This window comes from Rissa tridactyla, chromosome 7, assembly GCF_028500815.1.
Source record: "Rissa tridactyla isolate bRisTri1 chromosome 7, bRisTri1.patW.cur.20221130, whole genome shotgun sequence".
Classification (NCBI taxonomy): Eukaryota; Metazoa; Chordata; class Aves; order Charadriiformes; family Laridae; genus Rissa; species Rissa tridactyla.
In genome coordinates this window covers 36,611,243-36,628,079 of record NC_071472.1, presented here as the reverse complement: position 1 = coordinate 36,628,079, position 16,837 = coordinate 36,611,243, and the positions used below count along the sequence as shown (strand labels likewise).

General features: G+C 43.7%; 1 protein-coding gene across 1 annotated transcript in view; it reads right to left on the bottom strand.

Moving 5' to 3' along the window:
* Window positions 1-15,834, bottom strand: part of STAT1 (signal transducer and activator of transcription 1) — a 28,132-nt gene extending 12,298 nt beyond the window's left edge. Inside the window, exons 1-15 of the mRNA XM_054210306.1 lie at window positions 15,694-15,834; window positions 12,850-12,978; window positions 12,060-12,204; window positions 10,637-10,735; window positions 8,636-8,731; window positions 7,836-7,914; window positions 6,598-6,689; window positions 5,816-5,967; window positions 5,386-5,544; window positions 3,546-3,638; window positions 3,040-3,099; window positions 1,774-1,803; window positions 1,594-1,687; window positions 642-683; window positions 84-167 (exon numbers count right to left, since the gene is read on the bottom strand). Of these exons, the coding sequence (XP_054066281.1) occupies window positions 84-167; window positions 642-683; window positions 1,594-1,687; window positions 1,774-1,803; window positions 3,040-3,099; window positions 3,546-3,638; window positions 5,386-5,544; window positions 5,816-5,967; window positions 6,598-6,689; window positions 7,836-7,914; window positions 8,636-8,731; window positions 10,637-10,735; window positions 12,060-12,204; window positions 12,850-12,977 (1,353 nt within the window). The 5' untranslated portion in view covers window position 12,978; window positions 15,694-15,834. The remainder of the gene's footprint in view (window positions 1-83; window positions 168-641; window positions 684-1,593; window positions 1,688-1,773; window positions 1,804-3,039; window positions 3,100-3,545; window positions 3,639-5,385; window positions 5,545-5,815; window positions 5,968-6,597; window positions 6,690-7,835; window positions 7,915-8,635; window positions 8,732-10,636; window positions 10,736-12,059; window positions 12,205-12,849; window positions 12,979-15,693) is intronic.
* Window positions 15,835-16,837: the final 1,003 nt, after the last annotated feature.

Below are 16,837 nucleotides of genomic sequence, written 5' to 3'. Positions count from 1 at the left end.
AATAATAATAAAAAGAAAGCTTAGATTGTCAGCATTGAGTGACGTACAGGAGTTCAAGTTCATCTGTTTCATCTAAGACATACCTCTAGGTCTATTACCAAGCCAGGCTGGCACAGCTGCGTCTCAAAACTCAGAGAGTGAAGTTCTTCTGTTACAATGAGAGGACCCTTTAAAAAAGAAAAAAAAACAAAACAAAAAACAACAAACAAACCTTTCAGGGACTGAAAATTGCCTGGGGGGAAGGTAAGGGTATTTATCATGGGGAAAAATCTTTTCTGCACAAGGTCACTTGCTTTAGACCTCAGAAACAGTTTACAGGTGAAAGTCAAGTGGCAATACTAACTTCCTAAAACTGTCTGTTAGAATGGGTGCTCTCTAGGCACCTTGTTTTGGCTCCTACCTAGAAGCCACAGATAAATCTGTCCTTGCCAGAAAGTCCTGTTAAAGCTAGATGTCAGTGAGGGACACCATTCTGGCAGTAGTTGTCACTTGTAGACACCTCCTACACAGATCATTTCCTAGAAACGCTGAACTCCTCCCCTATTGACCTGTCTCCTGTGTGTTTCTTCACGGGGCTGAGTGGCCTGAACGTCCCTCTAGTATTACGTGAAAGCTTTACAAACAAGGTTAGTGCTGCTTACCTCATTTGTTCTGCTTCCTGCATTTTTCTGTTCTTTCAGTTGCTGCAAACAAAAAAAACCAACAACTGTCACTCACTTACCTCAGCCACAAATGAAAGTGGTAGAGGATGGAAATGCTTGCATGCTCAAGTTGCTCAAGTGCATGCAAACTTGCTGCACTAGTGTCTGATTTTATTTGGTTCTAAGCTGTGGAAGCCAAAGGATTAAACTGTAGGTAACTACTACTCTTTTATAAACTAACCATCTGTGAAAACAGATATCGCACTGTTAGGATGCAATGCCTTTATGCAAGAGGCCTTATAAGAACAGAAGCACTGTGAAATCAGGAAGGATTGGATGAAATAATCTAAGTTTATCTAAGTATCTCTCTGAATTGGACAATGAAGTCCAGACAGTGTCTGTTCTGGACAATGAAAGGAGAAAGGGAGGCTTCCATGTTCACTGGTTCAGGACTTGCGTTTTCCTTTCCTGTTGTAATGATGGAACCAATCTGATTTATCTCAATCTGCACAGCAAAAGTTGTTGTATAGTCTGCTGAAAGCACTGAATTTTTTTGTAGCTGCTGATTCCTAGACAACTTCTGTCTTCCAGACTCAAAGCTCTTTAAACTACTCCAAGCTTTCCTACCTATGGGTCTTCCTCTGAAAGACACAAACCAGTGTTTCTAGGCTGCTGCTTCCTCCTCCTGCAAAGAACTCATTGCAACATAAACTGTATGGCAGCAAATACTCTTGTTTGCATTTCTAGCCCTATTTCAGGGACATAAGCAATAGCATTTCAGTTGAAACAAGCCAAAGATTTCAAAAAGGGAAGAACAAAGAAAAAGGAAAATGACCGCAGTTCCTCTTATATAAACAACTACTTCAACAATAAAAGCAATGTCTCCTTCTTACCACACCCTCTACCCACACAATTAAATGGATGTGTCAATAAAAGAAAAAAAATCCCCTACCAAGTGCCTGAATTCTGCTGCTAGACTTCCATTAGTAGATTCTTCCATGTTCATTACTTTTGTGTTTGTACCCAAAATATTAAATTTCCTGAACCTTCACAAAGATAGAGAGAAAAGAATTGAGTCTCAAATTCATTGAAAGAACCCAACATTAATATAACAAATTGTGATGCCACATACCCTTTGACTGAATTCTTCTCACTTACATCTCTGTCAAAAAAAAAAAAAGACAAAATAAAAATCTCTTAAAGATTCTGCCACAGACAGAGAAAATGTGTGTTTGTTTTACTAGCTGACTGAGAACTGGTAAAATGTTTCTGTGAATTTTTTTTTGTGCAAAAGAGGAGGGAATTGGTTCAAGTAGCCAAAATAAATATTGTGCTACACAGGCTGTCTTTTACTGAGGCTTAAATTTTGCTATGGGGGCTCTATAATCAAGGCAAGTCCTTTCTTTTACTACATAGGCTTTAACTCTTGCTCTGAGGGGAAAAAAAAAAAAAGCCATAGTACTGTCATTCTAAATCTGCTTTCAAATCATACAACTTGTTAAATAAATTGCTGCATCACTTGAATCAGGATTTTACTGAGTTGCGTTATATCTGGTGCAATTCTCAAAGCCTCAGCTCCCACATCTACGTAAGAATTTCTCTTCCTTTTCCCCATTCCATGCAAGTTTCTGGACTCCAGAGCCGTTTCAAGAAAACAGATTGCCCCCTAAGGACTTGAATGGGAAGACAAAAACCCACCTGCTCTCTTAAAAGCACAGCCATCGTTGTTATTTTGGACAGCCTGTTATATTTCTTTCCCTGCCCTTAAAGTAAGTGCTACATTCATCTGAACTGCATTGCTTATGAAAAAAGATGAACTTGCTTAGAAAAGACTGGTAGCAGTCTGTTTAGATTGGTGTACATTTTTCACTAATTGGGAACGTCATATGTTAGAAGTAGACCATTTATACCCCTAATTCAAAGACAGCTTTAGGATAGCTAGATTCCTCACTAGAGGCTTCCCCCCGGCAAAACCCCCATATTTAAAAGACACAACTGAATCAGTGACTGGAAACAGTGGAGTTCAATTCTACGCTTCCATCTAGCGCTAGCCCAAGTGAAATACCCACAACAGAGAAGTGGTTTTGCAGTGCATGTGCTGCCCAAGTGCTGCTCCATGCCTAGACTGATTTGGCAACAGTGAGCTCTCGGGTGCACCCGAGTGGAGCTGGTGGCAAGAAGCTGAGGCAGTCTGTGCTTTGTGACATGTCTCTAATGGCAGAGAGAGATTTAGAGCAAGGGCGCCATGGGTAAGAAAAAGGGAGGATGTACCTACTGCCGTGGAGAACCAGCCTGCTCCTGGCTCACTCAACGCTTAAATTACGACTGCCTTTTGGGTTTCTGAATGTGGGGACTGCTTACCATTAATGTACACAGGGATGAGAAAAATGCAACGTACTTATCAAATAAAACTTTCACTTTCAAGTTGTAGTTCAATTCCTGCAACTTCACCAGCAATCTGGAAAGAGAAATATTTTTTTTTTAAATGACTGCATTTGCAAAAGACAGGTTCTCTTCTATCACATTGCTTATCACAGATGTACTTAAGCTGCACAACTCAGGGCCATGTACAGGCTCCAAGCTTGCTCCATACAAGATAGCATTTAGAGAGGAAACTAGATGGGCAAATGAGTTATTCTTTTGCATGACAAAGTGGTCTGTGTGCGTCTTCTACTGCTTGGTTGTATTTCTTACACACACTCAATACCCCTCACTTCTGGTAAAGGGTAAAAGCTGAAAGCAAGTTAAACTTTGCTAGAAGATACCCTCCTGCCACATGGCACTTCTCTCTTACTGACCTTAGCACTTGGGCTACAGTGTAAGATCTGCAATCCTCTCAGCTGTAGAAAGCCAACGACATGAAAGGCTTACCACAAAACAAGAAGGGGGAAGGGGAAAACATACCTCAGCTTTACAGTAAACTGTACTCCTGTCTTCAGGACTAATGGCCTCTGAGGATGTGTTGGCATGCAAGGCTGCCTCTCTACTACAAAGGAACTATGGAAAGAACAGATTAAAGGCACTTTGATTTATCAATGTTGTCTTTAAGGAATAAGAAATTACATAAACAGTGAACTTTGAATGAATGGTGATTTACCAGTAGTACTACATACTTCATTCATTCAGTTTCAATCTACATGGAGGTCTGCGTGTTGGTTTCTTTCATTTGTATCAACAGGCTAAAAATATTGCCAGTATGAAGTGATTCCATAAGAGCTGGCTTTTTCTAAATACATTGATGGCTTGAGGAGGGAAAGTGCTACCTCAAACTTCCCTGAAATCCAACAGCATGTAAACACTGTGATGTAACTAGCATAATCCAAGTGAGGAGTGTTGCTTTGTTTGCCTTTCCAAAATTGTTACGGTTACATTGCTGTGAGACAGTGCTATGTAATAACACATGCCCAAGAGCTAGATAAGGTAGCTGGTGGTTTGATGAGGGCTAGTTAACCCCATGAAGCAAACTCCTGAGGCTAAACCGTTCTGATACGTGCCAAGCTGTTGCTGTCTCGGGCACCTTTTTTGTGTAGTACTGCTGCGTAGACATAAATCATAGAATGTGTTGCACTGGAAGGGACCTTTTTTAAAGGTGATCTAGTCCAACCCCCCTGCGGTAAGCAGGGACATCTTCAACTAGATCAGGTTGCTCAGAGCCTCATCAAGCCTGGCCTCGGATGTCTCCAGGGATGGGGCCTCCACCACCTCTCTGGGCACCCTGTGCCAGTGTCTCATCACCCTCATTGTAAAGAACTTCTTCCCAATGTCTAATCTAATTCTCCCCTGCTCTAGTTTAAAACCATTGCCCCTGGCCCTATCGCTACACGCCCTTGCAAACAGCCCCTCCCCAGCTTTCCTGTAGGCCCCCTTCAGGTACTGGGAGGCTGCTACAAGGTCTCCCCAGAGGCTTCTCTTCTCCAGGCTGAACAACCCCAACTCTCTCAGCCTGTACAGAAATACTCTGAAGTATTTCTACTGTTACCAAGTCCTAGGCAGTATTCAGACTTTTCCTTCCACTGTACTCATAGGCAAGATAACTGAGAAGCAGCTTATAGGTAACTAAACAGCAGCTGCATTTCTGCAGCTCTTTCTCATTGCCTTCACTTCATTGAAAAGCAGCACCTGCGTTGTCCAACTGAAGATAATTGTCCAGAGCATCCGAATGGGACTCTGGAAACCTGGATTCTAGCCCCCATAACAGGGTGTTACCTACTGTATCTAAGCCTCTGCTCTTATCTGCTAGATTCAAGACTTCTGCAGCATTAATTTTTATCTACTGTACGTTTACAGAATGGGACTCTGATCTCTGTGGGGCAACCAGCTACAGTAACTTGCATCAGAGATGGTACAGAGACAGGGCTAGCCTCCCTATACTAGAGATAAAGGGTTGGAAAATCTAGTGTATTTATTTTGGGCATAGCTTGGTGCAGATGTTTTTTTGCCTCCCTTTACTCGAATTTTGCAGGGCTGAAGCTTAAAGCAAGAAATGGACTAACAGACTAGTAGTTTGATTCTGTAATCAGTGCATATTGTAGCATAGCTCCTGCTAACTTAAACGATGACTGATCACAAACCCTTTCCATGGGCCTACCCAGATAGGGTAAATTTCAAAAACGATCATTTAGCTTAACGTTTATGACAAACTTAAGAAAACCTCAGAAAATGCAAAGTTAGTGTGTAGGAAATATTGGGGGAACATAAGGGAAGGTGCTCTCCATTCATGCAAAAGATCCTTCTTGTCTATTACCTCTGGATGAGTTGTTTGAAAAGGCTGTATGTTCGGTCCTGCAGAACTTGTTTATTTTTTGTGATGGGATCAGGGTCATAGGTAAACTTCTGTTCAAGTTCCTCAAGCTTTTTGAGCTGCTGACGAACTTGCTGCAGACTTTCAGCAACAACGGTGAACCTAAAATTACACAGTCTTATTACTTCTAGCATGTTTTTGTACTGCAATAATGCTGAGACACAAGCCAGGTGACTGTCCCTAAGGACTAGGCAGTGCACGGAGAACGCTTGTTGCTCATTGGAAATGTGCTGAGGTACTAAAATCAATAAAATGTAGTTATGCTGTGACAGAATGAAAACGTGCAATATAAATAGTATATTTCACAGATCTGGTGTTCCTTCATAACACACTTCAAGTTCCTACCCGATGCAGTCCTTGACTAGAGACTTACCAGTTCTGTAGCTGGTCAAGACAGGCGTTGGGTGGGCCACCAATGCATGCAGTCTGTTGCCTGTGTTTCCACTCCACCAGCTCCTCATTAATAAGAGCACTCTGCGTGTGCTCTGCGGTGTTCAGCAGCTGTACTATCTTGTTCACCACTTCCTATAGAGAATATTAAATTACCCTGTTTATTGAAAATACTTCATACAGGAAAATTAAGTATTGTTTTAGCTAACGCTATCTGTCTTGCAAAACTCTGCAAGGACCTCAAAGTAATAGTTCCTGTCAACAGAGGATGTCTTCTAAAAACATCTGCTTCTCTTTAGCTGTAGTACTTGGTAGACTAGGTGGAGAAACAAAGCACATTCAGTATCGTTGAATTCTGAAGACCCAGTGTCTCACATCCATGTATGTCCTAAGTGTATATCTGGGATCACCCAGTGCTTGCCATAGATTTGAGCACTTCAATGAGAGTGAGCACATTTAACTCTAATATAGCTGCAAATTTTGTAATCAGTGTTTTCCTCAAGAACATGACTATTGATATGACACCTATTCTCTCTCATTCTTCTTTTAGCTTTACCTGACAGAGTTTGATAAAGGTTGCTAGAAAAGAAATAAAATTGCGTACAGAGATTCTAGATTTTCAGTCAGGATTGAAAGCACGAAATCTTAGTTCAACTGATAGTAGTAAAGTTTTCTTTTGTATAAGTTGTTATGTCAACCCAATGAAAATGAACATGTATCCAAAATGAAGTGCTGTTGCCTTCTGAAAGAAAACTGGAGTGCTACCTTTCTCTTAATGTCAAGTGATAAAAACATCTTCTTGAGATTCATCTGTTCTTTCTTTAATTCCTCCTGCGACACACCATTGGACTCGTGCTCTGTAAAATAAGGCCAAATTGTGAAGGTGAGACTGAAGGAGTGCTGAAGTATGGGTGGGGGAAACACTCTGGGGAGGAGGGGACCTGCATGGCTAATGTCAAGTGAAGTATACCTTTAAAGCTTAAGGGAGGAAACATTTACTGCCTCCTAGATATTTTTTTTTGATTCCTCCTCCCCGCTTCTAGAAAGGACAGAGTCTATGCTTAGAGCACTAATGGAAGGAAAAGCCACTATCCCAGTGAAATAATCGAGGTGTGAATTTGCTTGCTTTTTAGAGCAAGAACCTGATTCAAAATAATAATAGTGTGTAGAGATACACACTGAGCAATTTGTTCTCATGCTGACTTCAGACACGAATCATTCGTATTGCTTAACCTGGCAACATAAGTCAACTGTTATTTCAAAGGACAATGTTTACAGCCTCCTGAGGGTAGCCCAGGCTGACAGATCCTACAGTCACCCTAGCTACTACCTCTGCTGCCTACTGACCTTAGGGTAGAGGTTCCTGTCTGCCTCATAGAAGCGCTACCTGTCCCCAAGTCCAAAGAGCAAGATCATGGCTCAGTGGTCCCCTTAGTATCTTCTGAATGTGTCCCTCTTCTGAGGGACAGTCAACTGACAAATTGTGTTGGAAACTGAAGCCTTTTCTAGAACAAAGCAGTCAAAAAGAGCGCCAGATCTATATAATGAAACCATTGTGGACTACAGCTGTATGTGCTTCCCTCAGTACACAAGGGCCTACAAAACTTGAAGCAGGAAGGCATTTGTGAAATCCAAGATGGCAAAGAGAAGCCTAACCTTCACTATTTAGGTGTATGGTTGAATGGTCACAAAGTCTATAGGGTTTGCTATTTCTAGTAGCAAAGGGATGTAAAGGACAAAGGAAAGCTGTGTTAACAAAGTGTCTCTCTTACTTGCAAGAACAGACAGATGCAGAGAACACATTTTCAGGAATTTAGGTTTCAGAGTAAAGCAGAACTAATGAAGGAGGGACGTTATCAACGCAGAATTAGTAAAGGAGGGATATTACCAGTAAGTTTGGCTGCATATCACTGAATCATTACGTTTAGTTTCCTGACGTAAGAAAATAGAGTTTACTCTTACAAACTACATACAATAGGGTATACCCTTGATAAATTACTCACCTCTACTCTGCAAGGTTTTACATTTAAAGTCATATTCATCTTGCATATCCTCTAATGTCTTGATGTCTTGCTCCACGTCCTATAAAGCACACATGAAGGTGGCCACAATTATTCAATACTTTCATGTAATGTAAGACTACTTCTGATTAGGAACTGCCTGGTACCAGCCCATTACAAGTCCAGTTTTGTAGCAGTGCCTTTTCCTGCAACTTCCTAACCGGAAATATCCCTAAACTTAATCACCTTCGATTCACTCTCCCTCCCTCTTCTCAGCTAACTAAAATCCGTTAATTATAAAAGATGGAAAAAGTCCTCACTGTCTAGCCACGTAAGTTCAGAGTTCAGGAGAACCTAGGCTCCCGTGGAAAAACTTGAAACAGCACACAGCATTTTAAACAAACTTTCACAGTCTTAGGTATTGCTTGGAGAAAAGTTTTCTGTTATGACAATATTTGTTAAAACAATAAACATCTATATGCTAAATGAAAATCCACCTTCTAGCTAACAACAAATTGGTCAGTACATGATTTCTTAGGAGTTTTTCCTCGGTTGCTAGTATTTCAGATGGGTAAAATGTTTTTGTTGCTAAAATTCAGGCACAAGACATTTGATCTTGCTAAACCAGTCAAATCCCAATCTGTATTATGGTGCTACTGACAAATAATTACTTTCTATTTTCAGACAATCACTTGAAAACCAAACCATTACCTTACTTTTGTCATTTTAGAAAGTCTTATGTACTGAAAGCTCTTTCAACATCTGTTAATCAACAAACACTACTTTAGTTATACTATACTTACTACAACACTGTTTTTTACAGCCTTAACTTTCGCATCAAGTTCCTTCTGTTTGTCCAGCATCCCAATCACAGTGTTCTGTATGCTCCCCACTTCCATCTGAGGGAAGCAAGCAAAACAAGAACAGAAGTCAAACCAGAGTGACCCACGACAGCAAATACTTTTTTTCATTAATGTAAGTTAGTGGCTTTTGTTGACAATTGGCCTGATGAAGTGTGGCTTGTTCTGATAAATCATACTAAGGCTTTATAATATAAAATCAACTTCAGGGGAATCTGCAAGACACAAGGAAGGATTAAAAATGCCTGTTGTGTGGTGATGCTGCATTTTTTTTCATCATACCAATATCAAGCTATGAACTTATTTCGTTTTCTCTGTGTACCAATTGATTCTGTTGTTTGCTTATCTTGATCTATCTTCTAAATGTATTTCAAGAAAACAACAACTCTGAAGGCTGGATGACACCTACATCAAGTATTAGATTCATGCACACAGGATATGGGGAGAAACGGGTTAAGAGCAAGAAAAAGATAGGTCTGTGTGCAGTCAAATGGGGTAACCTGGTATGCAGTTTCTTTCCTACAGGGCATTCAAGCACTTCTTAGATTTCTGTACAGTTTCTTTGAAAGCCGACCTCAATATAATTCAGGAAGCTTATTGCATGACACCATTCAGGGAGAGTTGCAGTAATTTGAAAGACAGGCTTTGCATTCCATACATTAACAGTACGATCGGTGTAGAAACTTGCTGTTCCTCCCATGTGATGTGGGACAGTCAGGTGTGCATCATTGCTCTGATTAGATGACCTTAGCTTAAGTTACAGTGTTAAAGTATTTTGGTAAACTGCTAAAGGCTCACCATCATAGATTTGTCAGACTATTAAGGCAGTCTGGGCATACTCTAACATTTGGGATTCTCCTTTGGGTTTTATGATGCTTATAATTGTGCTTGCTCTGCTTTTTACCTGCTCAGCTTTGGGAAATTAGAACATTTACCAGAAAGCAGAGGTAGGGCACGGTGTTTTACCTAGTGCCAACAGTAAGTATAGGAAGACTCATTTCCCTTTTTGATGACTCAAATATATTGCACGCCAGAAAGGCAGTTGTGAGTGCTTTATGTCATGTGCCAGAACAGAAACTGAACAGCTGTGCTGCAGCTACAAGGGCTTTGTCAGAGTCATATTTTTAGAGAGGCTGTTTTGGGCACAGTTGCATTAGGCCCCTTGTTGAAAGCCTATGCCTGAGTGCTCTTCCCTCTCTATTAATATGCATTGAAAAACTTGCCCTAAAGGGAAGTATTTAAGTATCAGAACTTCACATGCTTGGTCAGCCATCACTTTATTACTACATAAGTGGATTATATCTAGCTATACAGTTTGCATGTCTTTGCCACCTGCAGAACTTTTTTTATTGCAGAACAGTTCTCTTTGCAAAGGAAAAAACCAAAAGGATTAAAAGTCAGGGAACAGATGAGGAAGGAGAAGAATACAGCTTTACCTACGGTTCAGAGGAAAGAAATGGGCTTAATTTAAAAAAAAAAACCAAACAAAAAAAACTGGGAAGGAGAATGATACATCGTTTTCCCAAAGACAGTCCAGAGAAGCACCAAGGCTCAGCTGCTTAATAGAGTAAATTCAGGAGTAAAATGCAGAAGAAAAAAGCTAAAATCTTGCCAGAGGAAGAAGGCAAGCACTTATTATTAAATCATAATAAAATCTGATGAGCATGTAGTGCTTCTGTATTACAGAAGCACTAAAAATACCTAACAGAGTAACTTTTACATCACTCAAGGAATAAAAATTACTTCCTGGCCATTTCCCTTCCAAATGCTTCTTACAGCATAAACAAGCCACACTGTCCATCTGGTGCATATCGGTGTTCTCTCTTCTGTCTTTAAGAAACATATTGTTGGACAGACAGCCTGTTTCCTATTTCGGTCTTCTTCCACTCACTCTGTCCCAGTAAAGGGTAGACACAACTGCAGTAGATATTGCAAGACTGTTACCTGACTTGACAACTGGGCACTGTTCAGGATTTTCCTCTCTTCTTTCAGACAGTTGTAGATGATCATTGCCATGTGTATTGGGTCTTCTTGGAAGTTATCCTGGCATTAGAGACAGTCTATTGTCAGAATCCATACTCATAATTTCTTGTCCTTTGGTAAACCAATTTTAGTAAAAAGATTCGTGGGTGACTGTGTGTGAACCTCAGGGCACACATTGGTCATAGCATGCTTCAAGACTACAGGGAGCGTGACAGCTGCAACCAGCCCCAAGAATGAGTTTCTCTTTTAGCTCATTTAGTGTATGAAGTAATGGAACTCGGCACAAAACAACAGGAAAGGGTAAGGAATGTTACTGGGAGATGTGAGATACTACCCTACAGTCCTAGAGAGAACTCATCTTTCCTCAACAGCCACCCTCCCGCATCTTTGAAGTACAGTTGCTGGTTTTGAAGGGTGGTAGTTCTAGTTTGAGAGGTACAGGTCTTGCTCAATGATGTAAAGGAGATATGTTAGCTGCCATTTATGAACACACAGTCAAGGCTGGATAAAAATTCGACTTTATTGTTTTATTTCTATACTAAGTTATTGTTTAATACGTGTACTAAGTTGAAACATGCTCTGGATTGAGTACCGCCCTGCTCCACCCAGGATGGTGCTGCCCTTGGGGTCACTGAGCTGTACCAGCCTTCTTGACTGATCCTTCATTGCTGATCTGTAGTTACTATTGGATAAGTACAACCTGGTCACGTTCTCCTCTCCTCAGAAAACACTGCCCTAGTCACTAACTTGTGGTGAGGAGAAGCTAGGTGTGTGGGCGATAGGCTCTGGAGAAGGTGACTCTATGGAAGATCCTCCGGCATAGAGCCCTACAGGGAGGAGGGGAGGACCGACTAATGAAAGTAACTAAGTCCACTAGGCATATGTTCCAACTGCCGCTCGCTACTAATTGCTTTGGCCCTTTTCTTTGTCAGTACAATACAATGCACAGAAGTGCTGTCTAATGACAAGTCCTTTGCTATTAACTGTAGTTCTGCAGTTACAGGGGAAGGATTTCTTCCCCCTGTGTTTCTTCTGCATCAGAAGCTTAATAGAACACTGAGGAAACCAGCTGGGGAAGGGGTGGGGTAAGTGAAACTACATTCGAGTAAGCGCTCCAAATACATATAGTAAACACCTTACAAATGACAACTCTCCATTTTCTAGAGTTCTCAGAAACTGTAACTGTGCTGGTAATGAAACCGTAACTTTCTAACTGTACCCAAGTAAAACAAAAAATGGAGCTGCATTTGAATTCTGACTTTTAAATTAGAATTCTCGCAAGTTCTGTGTGAAATCCCTTGTGGCAGGGTAGTTTGCTTAAAGGCATGCAATTGCCCTACTGAAGCGATTCAAGCAAATGTATAGGCATATACCCCAGGCATACCTGAAGGTTACGTTTGCTTTTTCTTATGTTGTGTTGCAGCAAAAAGTTGTTTTCTATCAAGAATCTACTAAATTGATCATCGAGCTGTGACAGCAGATCATGGAATAACACCGTAGCAAAAGATACGTTGTTGGCTGCATGTTCCCTAGAAAGATATAAGGCATGCTTGTGTTAAATAAACTTTCAATACAGCATCAAGAAATGCATACAGGAGTACTTTACTTTTAACCCCCAACTCTGGTTGTAGTATACGCAAGCAGTAAGAATTACCTTCAAACATAAGCCAGTTTCATTCTCTCAACTTTGACTTTACTTTCCTTGATACAGAAACGTTGTAATCTCTGTATTATTCTTGCCACATTCTATACAACTTCATTTACTCATTCCATGCACATCAAGAAGCTAAAAGCGAACCTGATGCATGGGCACATTGTACAACTCTCCTAAGAAGACACTCCATAGAAATCTTGACAAAAGTTAAAAGTCTGCAAACAGTGAGAGACTGAGCTGCCAAGGTTAGCAGTAAATGATCGGTCTTAAAACAGCTGCTATTGTTATAGACCAACCCAGGGAAATATGAGATAGTACACTTGTTACTCTAGGTGTTAAGCCCCTCTAGAAAGCCCTGAAGGGCACGAACATAGGCTATAGCACCCACACAGCTACTAAAGTGTCTTACCAGCAAAGGTTCACCTAGCAGCTTGCTTCCCCAGTAGTCTTCTGCTGCCTGTAACTGCAAGTATGAGAACATTGCTTATCACACAACCTGAAGGCCTATTTCTATGCTTACCAATCCTGGTTTTCCAGCCACTGTGCCAGGTACTGCCTGATTTCCATAGGAAAGCTGTCATCGTATAGCTGGTGAACTTGCTCCAAAAACTTGGAATCAAGTTGCTGTAGCTGATACCACTGAGTCATCCTGAGGAGGAAGAGGGGGGGGGCAGATAAATCAGTGTAAATATTTAAGCAGTATTTGGACTGAACTGGCAAAAAGTAACTCATTTAAAGTTTTCATGAACAATGGCAAAATTGGAGCAGTAGGAAAGAAAAGTGTTTCCAGCAAACAAAAACATTTTATTTTCAGCTGTAATAGTTTTAGAAAGCTACTCGTTAAAACTGAATACACCTTCCTCTGTGCTTGTTTTAATTCAAAAGAAAAATTAAAAAAAATTACAAATTAAGATGGTGCACTATTTCATGAAAATAACTCAAAGTGAAATCACCCTTCTCTATGAAAATTTGCATTATTTTTTTTTTCCTTTGAACCCCTTTTCACAGCATTTAGAGTACTGGTAGTGTTACTGCTCTCTTGCTTAGTAGGGATACAGGAATTGAGGACCTGTGTGTTTGATACCTGTACTCTGCAGGATAGAGATCCTGCGTACGGAGTTTCACCTTTTGTTGGTGCAGATAATACTCCCCATCACCAACAGGTGGAAAATCAAAGAAACATCCAGGGCCCTGCTTCGGGTGCTCTGAAAATGGACTAGGTCTCAAGTTACTTTAAGTGGAGAAGTATTGGAGAGCTGTGTCTTCTACTATATGCTTTGGTGCCTGTGATCACATTTTTGGGCTAAATTAAATAATGTCTGCAGCAGACACAGGTTACTTAAAATGAACAAATATGAGTGAGAGAAGCCCTGCTGTACAATAATCTATGACAGAGTGGCTATATGTTCTGATATACGGTGTCTGGCTGCAGACCCATTATCATCTCATCAGTGGGCTGCAGGTTAGAGACTTGTAGTGGAAATGGCATGTAAAGATACGTCTAAGGAACAATCTAGGCTGAGAACATGGGTGGTGAGATTCAAGTCCACTTGCATTTACAGCTTTTAAAAAGGGTGATAGGACCTATCCAAGGAACCGGTCAGCATTGGGGTGAAGGACTATCTTATACATGCACACCTTTGTTTGTATGCCAGCTCCCTCAACTGCCAAGCAGCATACGCTATGCATGAGAAGTGAGCGTGAGTTAAAAATGCTATTATATTTAAAGTGAGGGACTTTGAGGATTTTGATGTGCATGGGATTCAGATTACAGGTAACACAGTATTTCAGTATGCTGTAGTGGCACCAAGGCAAACAGCTAAACGTGACACTGGTGAGGAAAGCTAGAATAATTTGTCTAAATGCAAGAAGTTGATCTATTTTTTTTTTTTTCCCCTGCTGCTTAAATGAAGATGTGCTCCAATCTTCCCCTGTCTTAGAGCAACCAGAATGGGGAAGGATTTGGGAGTGATGGCAGAGAGCCACCCCAAGAGCTGGTTACAGAGCAATGCAACAATGCAGCAAGCACAGTCTTTGGGGGTGCAAGCAGGGAAACAACCAAAAAAGTGGGAAGTCAGCACCTTCTTGTGGAGAAGGCATTAGAGAGACTGATACTGGGATACAGGGCTGAGCCTGCCATTGACAAACTGACAAGCGGGTGTGTGTGTGTGTAGGATGGAAAGCCCGTTTTGCTGTTCTGCCTTCCCTTGGGTAAGGGCAATAGGATCGCAGTCCAATATGCGTTTCTGGAGCAAAGGGGCCTTATTTGCAGCTGTGCGGGTCTGTGTGCCTCCGTAACACCCGTGCTGGGGGCTGTCTCCCACGGCCGAGCTCCCACTCCTTCCCCCCTGCACTCTAACTGTATTCAACCCCCCCGCTTCCTAACAGTTCCATTCTCCGTGCCGTTCCCGCGTGATCGCCGCCCAAACACTCGGCGGCGGCTCGGGAGCAAAGGGCAGGGGACAGCCGTCCCTGCCGCCTGGGACCTCGCACGCCTCCCTCTGCCACCGCGGCTCGGCGGGCCGGAGAGCCCTCCCCCGTGTTTCCCCTCCCACCCCAGGCCGGGCGGGCCGCCCTGCCAGCCCCAGCCCGCTTTCGCCGCGGCCACTAAAGCCCCCCGCCCGCGCCGCCCGCACTTACGCGTGGGACAGTGCTGCACTCCGACTCCGCGCCGCGACCGCCGCCGGCACCGGGAAATACCCGCGGAGCTGTGGCGGTGGGGAGTGCGGGCGGGCCGCCGGGCCAATCAGAGCCCAGCTCCCCGCCGCCTCGGCCAATGGGCGCGCGGGGACGCCGGGCTGCCCCGCCCATAGCCCTTTCCCAGCCGCGGCGGTTCCCGGTGCGGCATTCTCCCCCCCCCGCCCTCTGCCGGTGCCCGGGCCGCAGGGCTGGCAGGCAGAAGCCCCACACGTACAAGGTAGAGAGAGGTTCCACCTGTTCAGACAAGTCCGCCCGGCAGCGCGGCGGTGCTGACAGGAGCAGGCGAAGCAGAAGTAGGGTGAGCACCCGGGGACGGGCCTCCCGCTTCCGCCGGGAGCAGAGCAGTGCGAGAAGGCTGGAAACCTGCGAGGGGACGTGCGGCTGTCGGAGCTAAAAAGGAGCTAAAAGCTGTTTAAGCAGCAGGATGTGTGAGCAGGTGTAACAGGTGAAAGAGAAGGGTGTCCCCGCAGGAAGGGGAGGAGGTGACCCTGTCAGGAACGAAGACCGTTAGGAGGCGACTCCCCTTGCCCCAGCAGGAAAGGCGCTGAAGCGTCCAGCCCAGTGGACCTCCGGACGGCGAGCTAGCCAGCGCGGGGCTAGCCTGAGGCAGCCACAGCTTTAGGTACAGTGCCCCTGGGCGTCCGTTCCCCGCCCCTCACCTCACCTCACGGGGAAGGCGGTGGGAGCCTTTTCCAGTGCCCAGCCCCGCTGTGTCCCCGCCTGCGGCCGCCTCAGGGACCCGCCGCCCCTCCCGGCCCTAGTGCGCAGGCGCGGCGGGAGGGGGAGCGCCGAGGCAGGAACAGCCGCCCCACGTGACTTCGGGGAAAGGCGTCGGGGAACCAGAAAGGGCCGATTGAGGGGAAGGCGAAAGTGAAACCTGCGGCCGCCCGGCCTTCCTCCCCCCGCCCCGCCTGGCCTGCACCCGGGCTGGCCGCACGCACGGCCACCGCCGCAGGGTCCCCTCGCTGTCAGCCCGAGCGGTCGGCCGAAGCGAGGGGAGGCCCCTTCGGGGGGTGGCTGGCACCCGGCCCCTCTGGTATGGAGGCCTGGCCCGGCTCTCCCTGCCCAGGCAGTGGCGGCATGTTTTCCTCATGGTCGCGATTTATCGGGGTTTTAAAGCATTAGATGTTTAAAGTAGTTCTGAACTGTAAGCAATAGAAAGCGACCCACTTTTCACCGTATCATCAAGAAAATCTCCAGGTTTTCAACTCCTGTTGGTGAAATACTCAGCCGGCATAGGGACAGACAGGCTCTAAAAGGCAATAGCAGGGGCACAGAGGTTTGAAGGCAGCTGTTGTCTCACCCATCCGCATTGCATACGTGGGAGAAGGGCATATGAGTGTAATAAAGGGTTGTACAAACACAGTTGCCATTGTTAGTTTATGAATTCTAACCCAGATTTCCATCAAGTTACAGAAACATTAAGAATGCTTACAAACTGCGGGTGGCTGCGTGTCTTAATGATTTCTGGCTTTTTATCAGTAGAGAATTTTCTTCCTGCTGAATATCTTTTGATAAAGTGGTTTTGTTTTCCTTCATGTCATCTTTCTTTCCACAGTCTTATTTGCTAGGACACGCGCAGTCTTGTTCTTGTCTCATGTATGAAGTGTCAACAAAGACCAGAAGAATTAAAATCCAGGCTTTGGTGCAGTTCTCATGAATACTTGGATCTTTTTCAGTATCTTTTTTATCCCCCTCTCTCCTCAGATGGAGGAGCCAATTCTTAGTCCATGGAAGAAACAAGTATATAGAAGGTCTGTTTGGTAAACTTTGTGGCATGAAATGCTACCGAGTAGTGGATATAAATG